At 37.4% G+C, this 24,435-nt stretch overlaps 1 protein-coding gene across 2 annotated transcripts in view; it reads right to left on the bottom strand.

Annotated features, from left to right (window-relative positions):
* TRIM24 (tripartite motif containing 24) overlaps positions 1–24,435 on the bottom strand; it is a 122,761-nt gene that overhangs the window by 19,016 nt on the left and 79,310 nt on the right. Inside the window, exons 5-10 of one of the 2 annotated variants that reach the window (XM_047849202.1) lie at positions 23,539–23,655; positions 20,667–20,781; positions 18,374–18,520; positions 10,122–10,239; positions 7,315–7,481; positions 2,061–2,234 (exon numbers count right to left, since the gene is read on the bottom strand). In XM_047849202.1, the coding sequence (XP_047705158.1) occupies positions 2,061–2,234; positions 7,315–7,481; positions 10,122–10,239; positions 18,374–18,520; positions 20,667–20,781; positions 23,539–23,655 (838 nt within the window). Of the gene's footprint in view, positions 1–2,060; positions 2,235–7,212; positions 7,482–10,121; positions 10,240–18,373; positions 18,521–20,666; positions 20,782–23,538; positions 23,656–24,435 lie in introns of both variants that reach the window. The other variant, XM_047849200.1, reaches the window with a different exon arrangement.

The following is a 24,435-nucleotide window of genomic DNA, read 5'->3' as shown; positions in this document are numbered from 1 at the left end:
TGGTCCATCTGGGCTACTTGCACACTGCCAGGCTTGTGGTGCTGGGGGTCTGGCGTATCAGGTGGGGGGTGGGTAGGCAAGGTGCACAGGGGCGGGAGGGGCAGGCTCATTTCGCTTTTCCTTTGGTGATCCGATTCGGGAGGGGCCCTGCAGCACCCGGAATGAGACCCGCTGCTGGAGGGATGGATCCGCAGAAGCACAGCCTTGGGTGTTTGCACAGTGCAAGCAAGTTCCCTGACAGGAACTGGTTCCCTTTGGGATTTTGGCTGGGGGATGGGCGAGGGAGATGGTGCTGGCGAGCGCCTTTGTTCCCCGCCAAGCTGAGGTCTGTCGTCTGGGACTCAACAACTCTCCCTCCCGTTGTCTTCCAGCCCTCCCGTTCTCCGAGCAGAGTGTTAGCTTATAACCTTCCAGATGTCAAGTCCCACTTGCTGTCAGAACACACTCTGTCCGGCCCCTCTGCTTTTGCAAGCCAGACTTGGGGGCTCTGCTTTGCGGGCGGGCTGCCCCTCCACCCCAGCTCCCTCCCGCTGGTCCGTGTAGCACACACCGCCTCTCCACCTTTCCTACCCTCTTCCGTGGGCCTCTCGTCTGCTTTTGACTCCGGAGAATCCATTCTGCTAGTCTTCTGGGTTATTTAGGCAGGTGTAGGTGGAATCTAAGTGATCAGCAGGAGGCGGTGAGCCCAGCGTCCTCCTACGCCGCCATCTTCCCCAACCTCTTCTCCAGGAAACATTTTAAAAACATCCTTAGAGTGTGTATCTACACATTAAAAATAACAACTGGAGAAGAGGAGCGGGGCGTCTGGGTGGCTCAGTTGGTTAAGTGTCCGACTTCGGCTCAGGTCATGATCTCATGGTTCGTGGGTCAAGCCCCACATCAGGGTCTGTGCTGACAGCTCAGAGTCTGGAGCCTGCTTCAGATTTTGTGTCTCCCTCTCTCTGCCCCTCCGCTCCTTGCTCTCTGTCCATCTCTCTTTCAAGAATAAAAAAACATTAAAAAAAAAAAAAAAAAAACAAAAAAAAAAACAACTGGGGAAGAGGGAAGGTACACGTTTGTGCACACAGAGTGTGCTAGGTGCTTTTGTACACATTAGCAGTCTCAGCACAACTCTGCAAGGGATTCAATATATAGCTGGGGCAAATGACATTTAAAAGATTAAACTTGCACAAGGTCACAAAACTCTTAGGAAAGTAAACAGGACTTAAGGCTACAATGCAGCTTGAGTCCTTTTCACCTCTCTCTACCAATGAAGCAGAGAAAGAAATGACTTATTTAAAAGCGTTTTTATTAAAATATTAAGAAAATTCTGTGCTATTAAAGCAAAGCTAAACTAATTATAACCACACACAAACACACAGCACATGCACTTTTTGAATAGAATTTTCACATCATTTGATTAAACGAATGTCAGAGAATTATAGAAACCACATCATATTCCTTATTTTGGTCTTGGCAAAAATATGAAACTGAAATCAGCCTACAAGTACTAAGCTGGAAAGAGTGTTGACACAAGTGCTTGAAGACAGAGAACTTTGACAAATATAACAAAATAGTGTCTTATCTAGAAAATATTTTTACCTGAAGACCTTAAGAATATAAATATTAAATCCTATTGGATTTAATATAGAACCTTAAAACATTCAATTTCATCAGATGTATAGGTACTCCATATTAAAACTATCAGTTTTTTTCTAAGTCTCCTTCAAACAATTTAAAGATTTCTCTTTTGCAGAATATAACCTGTATTTGTTAGAATTCTTCTTAGTAAATGTAATGAACTCAGCTAAAAGCTGCACCTATGAGTATTGCCAAACGTCATACCTACGACTCACTGATTATTCTGGGCCTTTAATCCAACTTAAGTGGATTTCTCTTGTTAATTATAAATCAGGACCTATTCTCTTAGCTTTGTCTCTATGTCTGTAATAAACTTGGTAACTCACACTTATTAAAAACAAAAAAACTTGCTCTTCATAACCATTGCTTTATTTATAAATTCAACGTGATCTGAAAGCAGAGAAGCAGAACAAGAAGCTGAAGAGAGTAAATATATATACCTGTTTTATAGCTTGTTGAGCCAAAAAAGCCATCTGTAGCGGGTTGGGCTTTATTGCTTGTCTCGGCATGTTCTGGTTCGGTGGGTATCTCAGCTGTTGAGGATGTGGAGGAAGAACTGGTCCATTGGGTTTGGGGCTGTGATTTTGGAAATTTATCAAACGTGGAGGGGGTTGCTGGAAAAAAGAAATTAAACCATTTTAGTGACGGTCATCTCCTGAAAGACAAATTACAGAGAAGTCTGTAACTTTCAAAGAAAGACAGCAACTCTGTCACAGACGAACAACTTATTAATACTACAACAAGGGTGTGGGGGAAGGAGGCAGCCTTCCAGAATGTGTAAAGCTATGTGAAAAGGGGTTTCATTAGGAAAGAGCCGTGGGACAGGGGTTTCCAACTTTAAGTAGGTTATAATAGGACTGGATGTAGGCGATGTTAGGAAGTAGGGAAAATTTGTGTTAAGTATCTTTCTAAGTCCCTGATTTTCCCTCTTCAGACATCCTAAAATAATATGGTGGTTGAATACTAATCGCTAACATTTACTGAGCAGTCGTTACATGCCAGGCACTGCTTTCAGAGATTTCTATGAGAGAACTCATTTGATCTTCACAACACTCTTATGAGGTAGGGACTCTTTATTTTACAGAAAAGGAAATCAGGGTATAGAGAATTTAAATAACCTATCCAAGATTAACAAAGGTAGTAAAAGATGAAGCTGGAACTTGAACTTAAGCACTCTAGCTCCAAACTCTTAACTGACAAATCATGAATAGTGAAAACTGTTAATATTTGAAAACTGGGACACCTGGGTGGCTCAGTCAGTTAAGGGTCCAACTTTGGCTCAGGTCATGATCTCACGTTTCGTGGGTGCGAGCCCCGCGTCGGGCTCTGTGCTGACCGCTCAGAGCCTAGAGCCTGCTTCAGATTCTATGTCTCTCTCTCTCTCTCTCTGTCTCCCTGCCCCTCCCTTGCTCACACTCTGTCTCTCTCTCTCAAAAATAAACATTAAAAAAAAAAAAAAAAAAGGAATTAGTGAGTTTTAGATCTGAGGTCCAACCATATGCCATGCATTGTGATTACCATTTTACATGTGTTACTTCATTATGTCATTTGTAAAACGAGGACACTGAACATTAGAAAGCTTACGTAGCTTGAAAAAGGTCACGTGGCTAGTGAAAGGTGCTGCTAGAGCTTTGATCCAAAGCTAGTTTGCCTCATCATTACCAAAATGCGTTCTGGTATTTAGCTGGGGATTGATTAAGGTACAGATGAGAGGATGAAATTTCCCTAAAAGGACATAGATTTCAAGTGGAAACCCTCCAAGGACAACACTAGTTGGTTACAGGACAGGGCAAGGGCTGGGAAGACAAGCCTACTTTGTGCATAAATGCTAGCCTTGGAAATTGAGATCAGTGTTCTAGAAAAAGGTAACCTTATATGCCAGTCTTCGTTTCATCATGAACCAATCCTACGGTTGGCAACTTATTGCAAAGCAAATACTTATTTTTAGGCGCTGTAAACTGTGAAGGAAGACAGCTATAAAGTGTAGCCCTGCCTTCTTTTTTAGCTTTTACTCTCTCATTTTTTGAATTTACTCTCCTTGCATGGGTAAACTGCTTCTCTTTCCCCTGTCTTACAAATTAGTTGGCACTGGGTTCACCCTCAGTAACTCTCAAGAGTAGCCAGCAATTACACACCCAAGAAAAACAGATTTAGATACTGTTTCAACACCAAGGGAAATTCTGTGGGTGAAGAAGAGAAAAATATTAGAGAAAATATCAGAACTGTACAGAAGCATATGCCTGAAGCCATAGCAATTCTTTCTAATTCTTAAAGTCTTGTGACTTGAAGGGTTTTATATCAGAGAAACACAAACAGAAAACAGTTGGGCGATTACAGTGGAAATAGTACAAAACTTCTAAATTTATCTAAGAGATAATTTTTTATAAAGTGGAAAAGCACCTAAAATGGTCCTTAAGGAGAATAAAGGTAATCCTCGAAGTCCTTTGCTGCCCTACTCTCACAGTCCCAGCAAGAATGAGGTTTATATATTGATACAGTCAAGAAATGACACTTGATGTCAGAGTAATGTACCCTGTGAGAAGTCAGTGTGGGAATGGATGTTGACCCTACCATCAAGGAGCTCACAGTTTGGTAAGACGTGAGGGGTTTTTCCCCCCTCTGCTAAACAGTTACAGTTGACTGCATTAGACAGGGAAGGCAACTTCGAAGAATAAGATTAAGAACTAGTTCTGAGCATAAAAGAAAAAGCAAAACCAGTGGTACTTTAATTAAATGGAATCACCTAAGTTGCAAGAAAGATACAGAAGGAAAAAACAGAACAGAGAAATAATTGAGCACTTTAGCAAACTAACATATAATCATCGTTACCCTCATCTGCACTCTAAGTGCCTTCATTATTATAGGGTTTGACTGTATTCTAGGTCAGTAGTTCCCAACTGTGCATAACCATGAAGGATAGCAGATGTCCTTCTAACTCTTCAGGAAAATGAATGTTTACATATGAATGAGAGCATCTCCACAGCAATAAATCTGACTCAGGAGTAAGAGCCATTGCTGTGAATTATGCATTCAGTAACATACGTGACCACACTCAACAAACTGTGATCTGTCCACTGGAGTATAAAAAGACATACTGTATATTGCTAAATAAACAGAGATACACAGTCTATCAAGTTTGTACCACTTGGTCATAGAAGTGTGTATCCTAGGTCTGTATCACCCAACTCTTTAACCACACAGATTATGTGGTTAATATTCAGAGGAAGAAGAAATAAGGAACTCTCATGCAAGCAATTTTTTAGAAGTAGTCCTTCAAATTTACCTGGGTCCTACAGACAGATGCAGAGTACGATCTGAACATGTCCACAAAGCCAGAGGCACACACGCACCTCCTCTTAGGCACACGTTTCCCTACGCTTTACATGTAAATAAACTGGTAGAAAACGAAGTCTACAGCTGAGCAGGGCAAGCTTATGGAGGAGGAGAAACTGATGACTGAAAAATATATGAGTATTTGACAGAGAACACATAAAAATGAGGGGTGAGAAGACAGAAAAACAACAGTGTGTGAGGTAATGACCAAAAGATACGAAGGTTATCTTATTTCTAAGTGGGAAAATTAGGTCACATAATGGAGATTGTGCATTATATAGATTATACAGCAGTAAATCCTAGAGAGGAAAAATAAGATCAAATGCAAATTTGAGATACGTAGGCTAAATAAAGGCTCAGAGATCACTTCTGTTTTGTCGCTGCTTAAATAATGAGTGACCAAGTCACACAGTATCTACTAACTGCTCAGTTCCTCACTTCTTAGTGAAAAGATAATTAACACAAATAATGGATTTATCCTTTTTTTTTGCTTTAATAAACTATTAAATAAAAATCACTTTTCTATCTCCCACTTAAGGTAAATATTAATCATGCAAATGCTTAGCACTAAGCGCTCAACCCTCTTCTCTTCACATTTATCTTTAGAAATATTTTGGTACTCTTTGAAGTCTACCTGCAATATGTCGCTCTGCAGAGATAATGACAAAATTACTCAGTTTTCTTAAAATTCCAACTCTACCAGTTGAAACTCTTGGTATCTACAGTGTACAACTCTCTTCTCACGGAGCACTCACCAAAGACTTCTTAAATTCTTTGTTAATTACTTCTGTGAACATGTGGGTTAAAGTTCTAGAGGAATAATCAATTTGGCATATTAAGTTAGGCATTTTAATATACCCCTGGATTTGACAAGCCTTCTTAATCAAATTATTAGAAAGCCATAAACCTCAAATAAATCAACTCAGGCCTTCACAGAAGCAATTTAACAAAATCACGATCTACATATGCCTACAACTTTCTTCAGGGTTGAAATAAGAGCCCTATGAAGACCAATTCTATGTTTTGCAAAATTGCTACAAAAAAATTATCATGCCATTTAAAATTGCTTTTTCATGAAGAACCACATTATATATTCCTCTTAGTGCTTGTAAAATACTAGTAAAAAGTTTTTTCTCTAATTAACTGGCATTTTTCCTTTTTACCAAATATAGATATTATGCCTGTTTCTCATTTTCTTGGGTTGAGAAAAAATTCTGAGCTAAGTCTTGTTCTCAAGTAGTTCTTCACACTTTGATACTTATTAAACCATGTTCTACTTCATTTGTGTCATTACTGTTTCTTCAAATGCTTCTCAGAAATAGGAAGAGTACATATTAATAAATCTAACTGTCAATAACAATTTGTATGATTTGATTAGACCTTAGATTCCTTAGTAAACTTATTACGTATGCCCAGATCTAACTTGAGCAGGACGGTTAAACTACTTAACAGAGTGCATAAACTTCTTATCTTGAAAAACTGACTTAGGGGCGCCTGGGTGGCGCAGTCGGTTAAGCGTCCGACTTCAGCCAGGTCACGATCTCGCGGTCCGTGAGTTCGAGCCCCGCGTCAGGCTCTGGGCTGATGGCTCAGAGCCTGGAGCCTGTTTCCGATTCTGTGTCTCCCTCTCTCTCTGCCCCTCCCCCGTTCATGCTCTGTCTCTCTCTGTCCCCAAAATAAATAAACGTTGAAAAAAAAAAATAAAAAAAAAAAAAAAAGAAAAACTGACTTAAAAGTAAATGGAATGCTTCATATTTAGTAAGAATAAGAATGGTTCATGGAGTATCTGCTCAGAAATAAAGTTTGAAAAAGGTATTTTTCTAAGGAACCATTCCGCCCCACTTTTCTATTTGACCCTAGTTTCTAAGATGCAGTGTGGTTTTTCTAAAACACTGCATCCCCACAAAGAACAGAAAACTGAAGTATTAGTCATTCTGAAGCACTAATACAGGAATTATGAGTTATAGATTTACAAATTTCCTCATCAGTCATAGGCATGGGTTATTTAGGAATGCAATCATTTATCCTGTTATAATTTGAAGAGTAGATGAAAACAGATGTACCAGCTAAATAAACCATTAATTCCTTTTTGAGAAGGACTAAAAACTAGAAGCTAAATCAAGGATACTTAATGTGATAAATTTTTAACAATTCATATATGTAAATCACAAATGACAGATGTCTTGGTTATTTTAAGAGATGTTGAATACAATTGTACTATCATTATCTAAGTTAGGACAGGCCTGCTTCCAAATTTACCTGATGAGAGATGGAAGGTTGCTGGATGGGCCCCTGCATTCTAGGGTTTGGTAAACCCACAGGTGCTGGCCTCCGTTGCACCTGTTGCCTCTGAGCCATTACCTGTTGCTGCATATGCTGGAGTCGTAATTGAGCTAGGCTGATCTGTGTTGGAAACTTGGATAACTGGTTTGAAGATAAACCACCTGGTGGCTGTGAATTCTGTTCCACGACAGGATTCTGCTTAGGCATTTGTGGCTGACTCTCTTTATCTTCAATTACTAAAGAACCTAATTAAAGAGAAAAAGTTAAGTTCTAAAGTTTTTCTGAAAGTGAAATAGCATATTTCATAAGACTCTTTTTGCTGAACTTCAAATTGCCAAGAAACTTTTTCATCTCAGGAACGCTTTACACTCTTAGAAATCAAAGGTCACAAAGAGCTTTTGTTTACGTAAGTTCTATCTATCAAATTTTCACATTTTAGAAACTATTAAAAACATTTTTTAGTTATTAACTCATTTAAAAATAACAAGCCCACAGTAACACATTTTTATGAAAAAATAACTTCACAAAAATTAATGAAGATTTACATTGTTTTAAGTTTTTAAAATCTTCACATGTCTGGTCTAAGAGCTGAACTCTCCAATTTGTTTCTGTATTGTCTGTCATTATATGTTGTTTGGGTTGAAATTTATGAAGAAAATCCAGCCACACATAGACATGTAGTTGGGAAAAGTCCCATAAAGGAGTCCCATACAATATTTTGAGAACTGCTCTTGTATATCAAAATAAAACAAGTCAATCTGACGTTGGTTCTAAAAATCCCACAATGTATTTGATTCTTTAGAATGAACAATTTGTAATCTCTCAAGTTCGTTATACCTTCACGGCTCATACTACGTCAGCTCTCTGACAGAGAATACTGTGGCTCGCAACTACACTTTTAGAATTTAAAGGTGCCTCTAGTAGGTCTGATTACAGCATAAGGCAAAGCTTGACTTCTTCAACAGACTCAATTTCTGATTTATTAAGCATAAACATCCTAAAAAAATATGGTCATCATTCATTAAATACTCATTGCATGTTAGGTAATGTGATAGTAGGTCTATGTATATTCTTGTTAAAGTCCTTTTTATAGATAAGGGATCTAAGGCTCAGAGAGATTAAGTAAATTACCCAAACTCACCGAGACATTAAGTGAATGTTGACATAGATCAATATTTTCCCTCTGTACTCGTCTAGAAGACATTTCTCAGAAGCCACGGATAACACCAAGTCTGGGAAACTTGAATCCTTCTTAGAATATTTAAAATGTAAATCTCATTGTAAATGGTAATTTACACAGCTGTAAGTGATGGCTCTGAGAAGTCTTACCGTAAAGGATATTGTTTAACCTTATTATAGGAATTTCACAAATAGGAGATGCTGTTTTTATTTTGTTTTTGCTGATGCAGACATACCTAAAACTATATACATTTATGTATATAGTTACACATTTTACTTATGTCTACATCACGAGGTTTATGCTGTAAGTTATATGCTTGTAATTACATGTATTTCTATACATGACTACTTGTATAGATATATAACTTGTGATTCATAACTTCTGTATAGCTGAATCTGTGGTGGTTTGGTGAGGTAGGTAAGAGATAGTTACTTAGAAACACACTTTGTATTAAGATGCTGCTTTTTAGTACTACAGGTCAGAGTGTGTGTTATTCCAGCTGCCTGCTACCTATCAATAAATACATTGCTGCATGCACTTCAAAATTGAGCTACAGGGGTTAACTTATCACTATCCTTTTGTTCTTTTGTATGGATGCAATCTGTGTAAGCTTATTGCTTCCTTTCTTGATGTGTTAGAGCACTGACTCTCTCCAGCCATTTCTTCCTTTCCTACCTAGAATCGAGCTGAGGGTATGAGAGACCAAACATCTTTGATGATTTTGAAACATAGTCTGTGAGCCCAAAAAACTGTCATCAAAGGGAATATACTGATGGCTGATGAAGAATGTACAGGGAATTCTTAAATTTCTGTTTCTATAGTTTCCATGTGAGAAATTAAGAAGAAAGGCAAAAAGTGAAGACTTTTTCTACTATTTGAGTTCCTAATCTTACCAAAATGACAGTCTCCCTCTGTGATAATTTGGCGGGCTCTAATACTAAAAACTGGGGCACTTTTCTGTGTGCTTGTTACATTTCAATTAGGAAATTTAAAAATACAGTTATTTCAGGGCACCTGGGTGGCTCAGTGACGTGAGCAACTGACTTCGGTTCAGGTCATGATCTCACAGCTCATGAGTTCGAGCCCCATGTCGGGCTCTGTGCTGACAGCTCGGAGCCTGGAGCCTGCTTCGGCTTCTGTGTCTCCCTCTCTCTCTCTCTGCCCCTCCCCCCTCGTGTTCTGTCTCTGTCTCTCTCAAAAATAAATAAACATTAAAAAACAATGTAAAAAAATATACAGTTATTATATAAAAGGTGGAATAAAAGATGAGAAGTGTTCCCTAGCAAGATCAAGCAAATGAACCTTTAGGTGCTCCATGACTGGGTATAAGAAGTAAACCAACAGAACACATTCCACATAACAAAAATCCTGTATCAATGGCAGTTATGAGTCAAAAGTTTTATTACCCCATTGTGATAAATCTATAGTTAACAGTAAAAGCAATATTCTATGAAAAAAGAACTTCTAAATTCCCAAGTCTAGACATCCTGTGAGTCAATATTAAGGATGTTTCATATTATCCATTTATTTACATATGTGTATTTATACTCAGGCATGTGTTACACAGATACACATGTTAATAAAATACTGTCAAAAATTCCATGTCTTTAAAATAAGGTAATAAAAACACTTTGATAGCATTATCATAATCATTAAGAGCTCCAGAAACAAATGGCACTTTGAGGAAACGGACATAATGGCCTACCTAAATTGATAATATTTTGAGCCCAGAAACTAGGATCACAGTGAAACTGGATGGTATTGTTGGTCACTGGGGAAGCATCACACCTTGCTCGAAGGAGGTGCCGTAACCGGTATGTAATCTAGGAGAAAGGAGAGACAACTAAACATCAGTATCTTTCATCAGGCAAATAATTTATTAAGTTCCCAGGGAATACACCAAAAAAGTCATTTCTGGTATGTATGCTGATAGAAAACAGGTAATCATATAGAAGCTATAAAATATGGATACACAACATGGTTTTCTTTCTAAAATGTTAAGTTTTGAGGTATAATTTAGTTACCTATACTGTTGAATACAAAACTGAAAAGTATCTTCAAGTGATACGTTAAAGTGAGGTTTTTTGAATTAATAAAAGTTTAGAGAAGCACCAACTAAATATCTGTAAAATAAACCTTAACATATTTTGCTCTTTTATTATACTTATGCTTTTAAAGAAAGTTTCAGGATTTGGATTAAGGGGCTAATGAGTTATGGAAAATACAGATTAATCTCTGCTCAGGAGATGTAAGTACAGCTCACATCTAGGCTGCTAGTGGGATGGCTCCCCTTGTTCCTATGTTTTGAATCTCATGTCATTACACCACACCACCCACCTCCTTCCACCCTGTAGTCCTCAGTGAACACTTGGACCTTCTCTCTCAGCCCTTGAAGAATTTAGCTCCTGGCTCACTATCACCATCTCCAACATCACTCATCATAATTCTTAATGATTTTAATATCCAACCAGCTGATCCTTCTTTCTAGCTCACTTCCTCTGGTGCCCAGGTACCCATTATCCTATAAACCTTAAAGGCCCTATAAGCCTTTGCTCTTATAATTTTTCCATGTCCTTCAATCTCACATTACCATTATCCTTACCCAGCTTAAACCCCAGGGTCAAGCACCATAATCATCTCCTTGCATATACCCTCAATACCTGTTTTTCTCACATACTCCATCAAATATACTCCCATCTCTCTCCTCAACCTTTGTCACCAAACAAAACAAAACAAGCAACCCTGGTTAAATCCAGCTTTTGCCTAAATATAGCTGGACTGATAAAGGGAATGATCACTTCAAACACATGAAAATTTACTTCCGGTATGCCCCTAAGGGTGACTGGCTAGCATGTGACATTCTTCTGGTACTTTACTTCCCTACTCTCCTAAGTAACTGTTCAACTTTTCTTCTCAAATCTCTAGCACCCTTCCTCCCCCAATTGTCAATCTCAGCTGATGATTTTGCTTACAATTTTACTGAGAAAGCAGGAACAATCAGGGACCTTCTACAAATTCCCACCACTTGTGAGTATTAGTGTTCCCTCCAGTTGCAATGCTTCTAGAGCAGTCCTTCCACTTGTGCAACAGCACCCAACCCTTCTTGCCTACTCACAGACACTGCTCAGCAACTTTCTTCCCTCTCCTGTATCACCTAGGCTTCCCTTTCACTGGATCACTCCCATCGACAGAGAAATGTTTTAACTTTTCCCAGCTAAAAACAAAACTCTTGGCTCTGTTTCTCTTGCCATCAACTGCTCCATTTTCCTGCTTTTTACAGCAAACTCTTAAAAAACTCATCTATTTTTACTGTGCCCTGTTCCTCTCCTCCCATTCTTTTCTGAAACCACTCCTTCACTCGGCTTTCAGCATACTATACCCTCATGGTTTTATCTTTATTTTACCAGCTGCTACTTTTGGGGGCCACTGAGAACAGGTTTGGGCTCCAATGCACCATCGAAGCCTCTACTGTTGGTTCTTTCAACTGAGCCCCAGGGCTCAGTCTTTCAACTGCTCTCATTTCTCCTCTACCCACAGTTTCAGTGATCTCATATGGTCTCATAGTTTAAATGACTTCTTAATTTGTATCTCAAGTCTAGATCTCTCTTTTGAACTTGCATTTCCAACTAGTTACTCAACATCTCCACCTGGTTGTCTAATAGGCACCTCAAATTTAATCTGTTTAAAAGGGAATTTGTGATCTTTCTACACAAGTCTACTTGTCCTATAATCTTAGCCTTGTCCATTACTGTCAACACTATTTTTCCTACAGCTTAGTCCTTGGTTCCTTTCTTTTTCTCATGCCCTACATTCAACCTGTTAGCAAAATCCTACTGGTTCTAGCCTTAAAAGATATGGATAACCCTACCCATTTTCCCCATCAACTTTATTTATTATTATTATTATTATTATTATTATTATTATTTTAGTTTATTTTGAGAGGGAGAGACAAGAGGAGAGGAGAGGCAGAGAGAGAGAGAGAGAGAGAGAGAGAGAGAGAGAGAGAGAATGAATCCTAAGCAGACTCCACACTGTCAGTGCAGAACTGGATGCGGGGCTCAAACCCAAGAACCGTGAGATAATGACCTGAGCTGAAATCAACAGTCGGATGCTTAAGTGACTGAGCCACCCAGGCACCCCTCTCATCACCTCTATTAATTCTCCTGCTATCCCTTTACTGCAGTAAGTAAGGCTCTAACTGGTCTCCCTTATATCTCCCTTGCCCTCAACTACCTATAGTCTGTTCTCAATAGCTACAGTGATTGTTAAAATATAAATCATATTGTCTTCCTTCTCAAGTCCCTCTCTCCAGCAGTTCCTCATCTGAGATTAAAAACCAAAGTCCTCATAATGAACTACAAGGCTTGTGCTATCTGACTGCACGACCTTTCTCATACTATTTTCTGATCCTTCACTCTGTTCCAGCCCCTCATGCCTCTTTGTGTCCATATCACAAAAACCACCACCTCCATCTTTGTATCTGCTGTGTTGCTTTGCCAGAACAGACTTCCCCCAAATATCTGCAGGATGCAGGAATTACTTCTTCACTTTTCTTTAGTATTTGCTCAAATATCACCCTCTTTAGATAGACCAACTGATCTTAAACTACCACCTGCACTCCAGTGTTCCCAGACTCCCTTCCTTAATTTTCTCTAGAGCACTTAATATATACCAGGTAATAGTTATATATTTTACTTATTTTGGTACTGTCTCTCTCCACTAAATGTGACTCTTAAAGGGCAAGGATTTTATTTTATTCTCTGTTCTCCCAGTGCTTAGAATGCTGCCTGATATATATAGCAGGTATTCAGTAAATAATTGTTGAATACATAATTTGCTTTAGTTGCTAAATTATTTTCAATAGCTCTAATAAATTGTGAGTAAAAAACCATCGAACTATTTTGGGACTAAGTAGAATACATGGCACAGTGTGTAGCTAACAGCACTCAACACAATGCTCTTCTCCCTAAGTTTTTCTGTCTTAACTTTTTGTGTCCTCTAACAGTTCTCACCGTAAAAGATGTTCCTACAAAGCCGACCAAAACAATCATTCCAAGAACTTTCCTTTGTAAATATACTCCTGTTTTATCATTTCCAAAAATTTGTTCATTTTGAAATAATTTTTAAATTGTAGAAAAGTGAAAAGAACCCTTCACCCAGATTTCCCAACGGCTGCTGTATTAACACACTTCTTCCAGTGCCTCCCCAACTGCTTTTGCACATACACTATTGCTACTAGTCTTTTTCTGAACCTTTTGACAGCAAGTTGCAGACATGAGGCTCTGTCTACCCTAAACACTCTGGCGAGTGCACCTTAAAACAAAGATTGTCTAACATAAAGAGCAAATTCCAAATTCTGAAGCCAAGTCTGACAACACTGCCATCCAATCCAAAGACCTCATTCAAATGCCAACTCTGCCCACGGTGTCGCTTGCTAGGATACTGTCAAGGAATACAGGTTGCATTTGGATGCCATGTCCCTTCAGTTCCTTAGGCTTTCCCTGTCATTTATGTCATTGATGGCTTTAAAGAGCTCAAGAACTTATATTCTAGAAGAGCGCCTTCAACCTGGGTCTGAGTGCAGTTCCTCTTGATCAGACTTAGTAAAAGCATCCTTGTCAGGAATCCCACACTAATGATAATATAATGTGCACTTCTTAGCACATGAGATCAGGAAGCTCAGGATGGCAGCCTGTCCTACCACAAGTGCTGATACGAATCTTCGTCGCCTGACAATTTTGCTCCCCAGGTTCCCCACCTTGAATTCACTCGATTTCCTTCTTTGTAAACGCTTAGTATTTTGCAAAGAGGTATTGTAGCATTACACTGAAATCCTGTTCTATCAATTCTCTACCCAGCAGATTAGCATACACTGATGACTCCTTCTTAATTACCACTACCACAGTGACCATATGTACTACCCTTTCTACGTTTATTGATTTACACCGTGACATAAAATTTTCTTTATCATTTAGATAAAATGGTTAAATCAGAAATGCGAACACTTTCTTAAAAGAAAATCAGCTCTAATAAAAGGGAACTGTGAGGTCAATACTTGGATATACTTTTTTCTCCCCTTGAGATACTATGCTGTAGATGAGAAGCTGGAAGATGCAATTTATTTACAACTCAGATAGCTAGTATCTATTTACTATTAATTTGTACCAAGGTCTAAAAGTAGTATCAAACTTGGCCAAACTCTATTCCTTAAGTAACATTTTTTCCTGATGTATTTTACTGTCATTCAATGTAAAATATAAGAGCTCTTTTACTGTCAAATTATTTTATTACCCATCTAAAATGTAAACCTTGTCAAAACTCCTGACGCATGTTTTAGTTATTTCTGAGAAGTGATAAGCCATGACTGGTATAGAGGGTAATGGTTTCATTAAATATACACACTTGTTAATCTCTCCAGATGTATCTGAACTTAAATGAACTCAGGTTTTACACTGAAACCTTAGCTACTGTTCAAAAAGCAACAGACAAAACATTTTTTTAAAATATGAAAGGTATCAAAACAGCTTTCAAGATAGCAATACTATTTACTGTCTCCTTTCTAATGAAGTTAAAATAAACTTAAAGAAGAAATTTAGTATTTGATTTTCCAATCCTATAAAAATGAACAGGCGGTTTTGTCTATACTTAGAGCTTCTGAAAGAAGACATTATCTTGTACCTAATTTTTTTTTACCATCAATCTTTCGTTGAATTCCTATGCATCAAGCACTGAGTAACACAAAATTCCTACTTTAAGAAGTGTAGAGTCTAGTGAGATTCATAGAAACATATGCAAATATACTAGCAGATAAAAATCAGTAATAGTATGATGGACATATGCACAAAGGGTGTGTAAACACAAGAAAGAGAAACCCAATCCAGTCTTGGTCATGAAAGGCTGACAAGTGGAAAGGAAGACCAATCTAATCTGAAGCAGGTAGTCTTTAAAAAGATGGACATTATTCAGGAGCAAGAAGAGGCAGGAAAGGGTACTAGTACTCAGGCAAGAAAGAATCATATCCTGTGAGCACCAAAGATTAGAAATAAGGAGATGGCAATGAGGCATTCAGGAATACACAAAGAAGGTCACTGAAGATTAATTAGATGGGAGAAGGGAAAAAAGGAGAAAATAATTCCTTTTTACTACTTATAACTTAATAGTTTCCTAATTGCTAGTATTATAGAAATATTTATGGAGAGTAAAAAGAATGATAGTGTTTTACTCTCCTGGCCTTTCTTCTATCAACATTGCTTGCCTTCCTTCTAAATAATAAAGGATAAATTCAGTGTTAACAGGTTGACAGAAGAGTTCTGAGGAAATACTGTGAAACTGTTTCAAAATATATTTAACACTAGACTTCTGGAAAGATTTTGCTCTTCCATTGATTTTTGTCTCTTCTTGACCACAGTTCCTATAGCAAAAAGTGAACTAAGAATTGCAAGCCAAGCTTGAAATTTCAGGCCTGCAAGGCATTTCTTCCTATTTTTTTAAGCACATGAAAGCCATCATTTAAAGGATAACTTGAGTAAACATGGCTACATGTACCATGCAGAAAAACTATGAGGAACGGAGTTATAGAATATAGTAATTTTCAAATTTTTTGAGGTTGGAGATCCTTGTAAGTGTTTACAAATAAGTATAAGCCTCAGCTCAGTGTGCACTGCAGGCAAATTATTTTATTAGCTACATACATTTGCGACAAGGGCCACTTGGGTTCCACAGACTTTTAAAATCAGAAGAGAAATGATTTGGCGAATCAGATATCTAATAATACTGGTTCCTTGTAATTTGCTGTACCCATTTTCTCCTATATAATGTCAACAACATTCTTCCTTTCTCCTATGTCACGAGATCATTGTGCTGATTAAGTAATCCCATCTGTTTTTATTGTTTTCTCTTATTATAATTGCAAATAAAATCATAAAATAAAATTAGAGAAATTTTTAGACAGAGATTTACTAAGTATCTGACTGTATGAATAATATGCTTTCTTACACAATACCGTAATATTCAATATTCATAACTTTTCATTCATAATTGAAAAAAGAATTGTTTCATTTTCTATTTTTATTCTTTTTCTGTTGGACATTCAGAAAAATATCCAGGAAAACAGAAAAGATATGTACTATCTACAAGCTATTTTTCAAAAGACCAATAAAGCAGTTGGAAGAAAGAAAGAAAAAAAAGAAAGAAAAAAGTCAAGAAAAAATGTATCATTGAAATATTAAAGAAAAAAAAGTCCAAGAGTTGAATACAATTCATGATTAGGAATAGTTTTAGAAATAGTTATAAATTAATTTTTTTTAACAAGTCTTCAACTCAATATTTGAATCTAGTTTATAAAAGTTTATCCAGAAGTACATTTCCTTAGTTCAAAATGGTCATAGAAAAATTTTGCTACCTGATTCTAAAAACAGAATAGAACAGAATAGAACAGAAAACTGATTTGGAAGTCCTAACTTGATTTCAAAGGGTAACTCTCTGTGTAATCTTTTTTGTTTAAAAAAAAAACAACAATTTTTTTTTTATGTTTATTCATTTCCTGTGAGAGATAGAGTGCAAGCAGGGGAGGGGCAGAGAGACAGGCTCTAGGCTCCAAGCTGTTGGCACAAAGCCCCACATGGGGCTCGAACTCACCAAAACGGGAGATCGTGACTTGAGCTGAAGTTGGACGCTTAACTGACTGAGCCACCCGGGTGCCCCGAATATATTTTTTAAATGTCTTTTTAATTTTTTTTATGTTTTATTTTTTCTTATTTTTGAGAGAGAGAGAGAGACAGAGTACGAGTGGGGGAGAGAGAGTTAGAGATAGAGGGAGACAAACAATCTGAAGCAGGCTCCAGGCTCTGAGCTGTCAGCACAGAGCCTGACGGGGGCCTTGAACCCACAAACTGTGAGATGGCGACTTGAGCTCAAGTTGTAGATGCTTAATTGACTGAACCACCCAGGCACCCCATTTTTTTAATGTTTATTTATTTTTGAGAGTGAGAAACAGAGAGTGCATGCACAGAGGAGAGACAGAGGAAGGAGGAGAGAGGATCCAAAGTGGGCTCTGTGCTGATGGCAACAAGTCCAATGCAAGGCTTGGACTCATGAACCTCGAGATTATCACCTGAGCCCAAGTCAGACGCTCAACCTACGGAGCCACCCATGCGCCCCATTGTGAAATCTTTAATAAAATGAAGGTAAGGCAGCAATTTTTAAGAATGCAGACCAGTGGCACCAGCATCTCCTGGGAGCTTGTAAGAAATACAGAATCTAGCTCTACTCCACAGCTATTAATCCAGAATCCTCAGGTGATTACTAGTGTGCAGTGATGAAGTATTTTCAGTAGCAAGGTTCTAGACTACTACCACAATTGTTCATCATGACACAGCCACTTTTCTTTAACAAATGGGGTTGAGATATCCAGAACCATTTATGGTCACCAGAGTTATCAACGTGCTGCCGACAAGAGGAACACAGCTTCTAAGCTCAGTGTCCAAGACGGAATTCTGGTTGATACCTCTGTGTGACCTTACAAATGTCACTTAACTTTGTGCCTTCATCAACCGTACAAAAAAGATGGATAGGTATACCTATCTTATAAAAATGATGCCTAAGTTTAAGTGAACTATTACATAGAAAATACTTAGAATTAGCGCCTGGCACACTACAGGTGATCAGGAAATATTTATTATTATCATTACTGTTAGTGTTAAGTTCGATTGCCACTGAGAGAAAACCTGGCAAAGAACCAGACAGGAAGGACAGTGGTGGATTAGAATACACCTAAACCATGGCAGTTAAATATACTTTTTAAAACCAAAATATTTTGATCACTTAAAATTAGAAATAGGTAAGGGCACTTAAGTACAAATAGACTAATGACCATTTCTGAATTTTAAGTATTCCAGTGACTCCCATCATTTCTCTGCTTTTTGATGGTATGTTCCATGCCATACTTAGCTATCTTACCAGTCGCTTGCTATAAAGTAAAGCTGTGCTGCTGCCACTGGAAACTGCCCATTTAGAAAAATGCATGACATGTTCCAATTGTTTAGAAAGTCCAGCCACTTCCTGTTGTTGTTGCATAAGTTTCATGCGATGGTCCTTTGCAAGGCTCTGAAAAGAAGAAAATTCAAAATTAGTCCTGCATATAACATATTTTAATGGTCATTTTCAGATTACCAAATTAGAATAACTGTCACCTCTGAGAAGCCAAGTGATAGAAACTTGAATTTTCATAAGAAATATTCTTAGTGTTTTTCCTCTTAGTATAAAAGGATCAGTCTCACTGCCACAAAAACTGTGCCCCAAACAACGCAGCTTCTGCCGTTGCCACCACCGCCTCTGCACCCTCTACCCTCCACACCAGGCCCTTGGTCTAGTTTTACATATTCTGGAATTTAGGTCGGTGTTCATGCATCTTCCAATATTCAAAAAGGGGCGAAAACCATGGATTGGCTATGATACAGTCAGTCAATGCCTATTAAATTCAACACTCACAAATAAAATTCAATACTCATAAATTCAATACCCAAAATTAAAACTCAATACCCACAAATACAATACAATAAAAATAAAATCCAATCTAATAAAGTTATCAGATCACATGTTGTGCAATCACATGATTTCACGTTTTAGGCATTCTAGTCCTGACTGCAACCAGTTTTGTGCCCAGTCACACCATGTGGTAGACAACACTTAAACTTTTTGTGTGTTTTTCGTTTTTTGAGAGAGAGACAGAAGTGGGCAGGGGGAGGGGGGGGAGAGGGGGAGGAAGGGTGCACACATACAAGGGAGGGGCAGAGAGACAGAAAGAATCCCAAGCAGACTCCATGTGCAGCACAGAGCTGATGTAGGGCTTGATCTCACAAACCGGGACATCATGACCTGAGCGGAAATCAAGAGTTGGACCCTTAACTGACTGAGCCACCCAGGCACTAATTTATCTTCATTTTTTGAAAAACTCTCCAAGAGATTCTGATTTACAGCGGAGTCTGGAAAGAGCCACAGCAATGCACGCACTAGTAATCTCTGAGAAAGCCAATCTAAGTGATGCTTGATTTTAAACAGAGCTTGGAAAATGTTTTAAATTCTTTGTTTCTATTAAAAAAAAAAAAAAAAGAGGGGTGCCTCGGTGGTTCAGTCAGTTGAGCATCCAACTTCAGCTCCTGTCATGATCTCACAGTTCCTGAGTTTGATCCCTACAAGGGGCTCTAGGCTGACAGCTCAGAGCCTGGGCTGTGTCTCCTCTCTGCCCCTCCCTCGCTCACACTCTGTCTCTTTCTCTCAAAAATAAACAAACATTAAAAAATTAAAAAAAAAAAAAAAAAAAAGAAATCACAGAATCTTGAAAAAATACTATAAATGAGGTCTCCTGGACAGAATACTTCTTCACTAAATAAGACAAGTCTTTAGTCTTTGTTTCCTGTATGGCTGATGAGCCACGGGAATGACCGTGCTTTCCCAGGAGGGCAGGACTCTCTGAGAAAGACCTTACAATTCTGTCAACTACAAAATAAAGAGGTTAAACCAAATTATTCTAGGAGTTATTTTTTTTAAATCCTTAAACATCAGAATTCTTTCATTCTCTTCTCATTCTAAATTGCTTCTTTACTGTGAATTCTTTTTGCACCATTAAAAGAATACTAAAATACCATGCAATTAATATTATGTTACTATGGAGAAGTTGTAATCTATTATTATTTGGAGGCAAACACTGACTTTGGATCTAGACCTTCATGAGTATAAAAAAACTCATAAAGAGCCCAATATTTTTCTCACCGTGGTGAGAAACAACTATCCTAAGTGCCCTGAGTATCCTTCCCTACATACTGCTTTCACAGAGGATTAAGACTAAAATGTTGAGAGTGGAAGGCATATCCTTTTACTTAATTTTTCATAGGGTTAAACCTTTATGTTTGAAAACAAAATATAGCTTAGTTATCTTTCTAAATCTTTTTTGCTCGATTGCACCCCTTTGGTGGCCCCAAGTTGTCACTTGAATGAATCTAAAATGATTAATCTCTTCAACATTTACAGAGCTCCTTCAAGCAAGGCACTGCGCTTTGTGCTATCGAGGAAACACTAAGCCATAAACTGTCAGCTACAATGTAGAATATGGTAAAAGAAAACTTAGGAATGGAGAAGCAATATTATTCAATCATAAATGGATGAAAAAGTCTGTGATTTCAAAGTCACAAATACATGAGAAACTACTATATTAAATCGCTACAAACATACTGTCCCATCAACAGTAACTTACCTCAAGCTGATGCAGTAGGGCTTTTCCTTTTTTATTTATTTCTACCATCAATGTAAATATAGCAACTTTAATATCCTGCTCCACCTGCTTTTGATTTTGATTTACTTCAATTATCCTGAAAATTAAATGAAAGGGGGAAAAATCTAAACTCTAAGGCAGAAGATTTGTTTTATAATATTTAAAATTGATTTTCTAATGTCTAAATTAGGCCAAAATGTTTTCAACTCTTAAAAGCTCAGCTGTTTCTAAGGGTCCTTCAGTGTAAATTGACTTTCTTGAAGATGACATAGCAGAAATGTAATTCTTCTGAAAAACACAGTCACTTAATTCAATCTTAAAATCAAAATGTATAAAATTGCAAGAGAACGAACACATTTTAAGAAAATATGACTTGGAAAGATCATGATGAAAATCATTCAAGAAAATCAATACTTGATCTAAAAGGGTAGACCAAAAAAAAGGTTTATGAGCAAGAAAACCAGGACTCCAAACATGTTCGATTGTATCCACTCTAACTACCAAGTAGGAAAGTGTAAGCATGTCATTCTTAGTGATCTGAACTGCTGCAGTATTCATTATGCCCGCACAGAAGCAAAGAGAACAACAGTAGAGAGCTACTGTAAGAACACATCTGTCTTCAAATAAGCAGCTCAATACTACTTTATGTTTCATCAGCTATCATGTACAGTTTTTCCCTTCGTTAGAGAAGACGGGAAGGCCATTGTCATGGAGATCAAGATAGACAGATAAGAAATACACAGCATCATACCAGAATATCTTACAAAAGCAGAAGAGAATAAGGGGACACCCACTAAACATTTTGAGAGAAATTGGAAGTTTGATTTCTCCAGTCTGCTTCTCCAATAGTTATCCTCCAAGACTTAAAACCAATAGGGCAGAGATTTTATTTTCTGTTGCAACTTAAGATAATCACTTGACACCAATATTGGCTATGAAAATCAAGAAACCCAGATAGATATGGGAAGAAAACAACCCTCTGAAACAAAACAAAACAAAAACTAATTTAGAATTCACATCTTCATGATGGTTAAACAGGATGAAAAAAGGACAGGCAGTGCCATTGTCTGCACACACGTGAAAACGAATTAAAACCAAAGTAAGTCCGTGCTGTAAATGTAATCCTTTTATGACAGTCTATTCAGATATGAGCAATTAGCACCTAATCCAAAGATTCTTTAATTCTCACAATTCAAAACCCCAAATCCTTTCATGCGATAATGTATGACATTGTAAAAACAGCATAAGGAAGCCACTAACAGAAAGGTAAAAGAACAAATTTGGAGAATTCACACTATCTGGTTTGAAGACTAACTATAAAAAGCTACAGTCATGAAGAAAGTGGGGTACTGTCAAAAAAGAAAAATACAATGGAACAGAATACAGAGTTTAGAAAGAACCTTACACAAACATGGTCAACCGATTCCCTACAAAGGTGCCAAGGCAATTAAATAACAGTAATTTAGTCTTTTAAACAAATGGTGTTGGAACAAATGGACATCCATAGGTTACAAAAAAGTGAACTTTGACCCATAGCTCATACCATATACATAATGAAAGAGTAAGAAGAAAGACTAAATTTCATCAAGGGTGGAGCTTTCACATAAAATTAGTTACTCTACAATTGCTACCATTTGCCACTTACACGGTAGAATCACCTGTAACTATCTCTCTTCATCATTCTGTGAATATCCCTTACAAATTTTCAACTACTCAGATAAACTTTTAAGCCCACCACTTTATTTGGCAAAAATAGTATGGTTAGAATATGGTAAATGAAACAGTATTTGGTTAATATAGTTGTTATGTAAAAGAGAAAGGTAAAATGCAATGACAGCTGATAAGGAAGACTAACAAAAACAAAAGACACACGATAGAACTGTTATTATCACAAAGAATAAAAATGGTCATAGTAATTACTGAAAAAGGTTAATGACAAAAATAACACATTATAATGATTGGTCTTAAGGAAGATAAACCACAAGACTTTCTCTTATGAATCCCCTGTGAGGCCTCTCTTATTCAGGCTCTTTCTATAAAGGATTTCTTGATTTGGACAGTGATATGTTACTTTTGTATGCAAAACAACAAAAGAAGGGAAAATGGGATTTCATAGCTGTTGTAAAGGTTGTACTATGTCAGTGCGGGTTCCAAACAGGATGAAAAAAGGGAGGTAAGCTAAACAAACTCACTCTTCCATGTGGAGGTGAGTGGTTTGCTCCCCTAATCACTGACTTGTGAGATGTGAGACTTTGGACAGTTGAGGATTCCTCCTTCGGAAAACAAAAAGCATAACAGGTAATATGTAGAAACTGTGCAAGGATTGTTATCTGATAAGAAATTAAAGGTGCGTGAAACCGTTTAACAATCCCTGCCTCCTGGTGTCCTGAGACCTCCACCCTATTGTAGTTAAAAGGTGACAGCCCAGAGAAGGCATCTCAAAGTTGACCAATGCTTAAAAAAGCAGTTATGTATGTATAATAAAGTGTTAAAATATTTTATAATAGTGGCAAAAAGTAGTTGATTTTGTTTTTAAATCCTGGCATTTCTTTAAAATTTGAAACATCAGATAATTATAAATTATCAATACCTGCCAGATAAATGATCCATTACTCAATGCAATTTATTACCATAACAGTTTTGAAATTTCATGGCTGAAAAGAATGCTTTCCAGTTCAGTTTCCAGAAACCCAAAGTTTCTAGAAAAGTCTTACAAACTATGTTATTAGAGGCATCTGACAGCTTACTTAGATCTACTTCACCATGAGCTAAGTAAAATACCTGTTCTAAAAGAGAATATTCTTAATATGTTATATAAATATGATTTATCATAACACCACAAATGTAAATTTACCTGTTTTGGATCTGATTTCCTGTGAATTTTATGTATTTTGTTTTTTCCATCAGTTTTGTGATTAGTGTATCTATGATCACTTTCTGATTCTGAAAAGCTTCTTCTATAAATTGGTATCTGAAAAGACAAGTAAACAAGCCAATTATTTCATGCTAGTAAATCAAAAATGAGGAAAAGCATCCCCCCAAAAGCTAAGATAAAAAGAGTTTAAAAGACATAAATAATACTAAATATATCCCTGGAAGGCAGGTTTTCTGCACTCTCCAAAGTGTCTCTAAGAAAAGGAGGAATCTTTACAGATATTACTCATGGATACTCTAAATTATTTTGGAAATTTGGGGAAGATACATATCTATCACTCATAGTTTAAGAGGCTTAAAGAACTCACCTGGCAGACCTGGCAAAAAGTAACCACAGATATTTAAGTAGATTTCCTTACTACTTTGTAATTTCCTAATTATTAAAGTTTGATGCTGTAAATACTTTGATGATCACTTTTCTTTAACGTTTGAGAGCACATGCGCACGTGTGCACACACACACATATAGAGAAAGAGAGAGAAAGAGAAAGGATCCCAAGCAGTCTCCATACTGTCAATGCAGAGCCCGACACAAGGCTCGATCTCATGAACTGTGAGATCATGACCTGAGCCAAAATCAAGAGTTGGATGATTAACTGACTGAGCCACCAGACACCGCTTGAAGATTACTTTTGAACATTAGGTAGTTGTGTCATAAAGGTCACAAATATATGCCTTTGGGGAAAATGGTGGGATGAGGAAAAACTCTTGACGCTATGCCTTGCATGTAACAAAGCTTCAAGCAACATAAAACACAGCACTTTAAAAACTTTAACTTGTAAATGAACATGATAATCTCTGACAAAGTACGTATGATG

Source organism: Prionailurus viverrinus, chromosome A2 (assembly GCF_022837055.1).
Source record: "Prionailurus viverrinus isolate Anna chromosome A2, UM_Priviv_1.0, whole genome shotgun sequence".
NCBI lineage: Eukaryota > Metazoa > Chordata > Mammalia > Carnivora > Felidae > Prionailurus > Prionailurus viverrinus.
The sequence above is the reverse complement of the archived record's forward strand: the minus strand, read 5'-3'. Positions and strand labels throughout refer to the sequence as shown.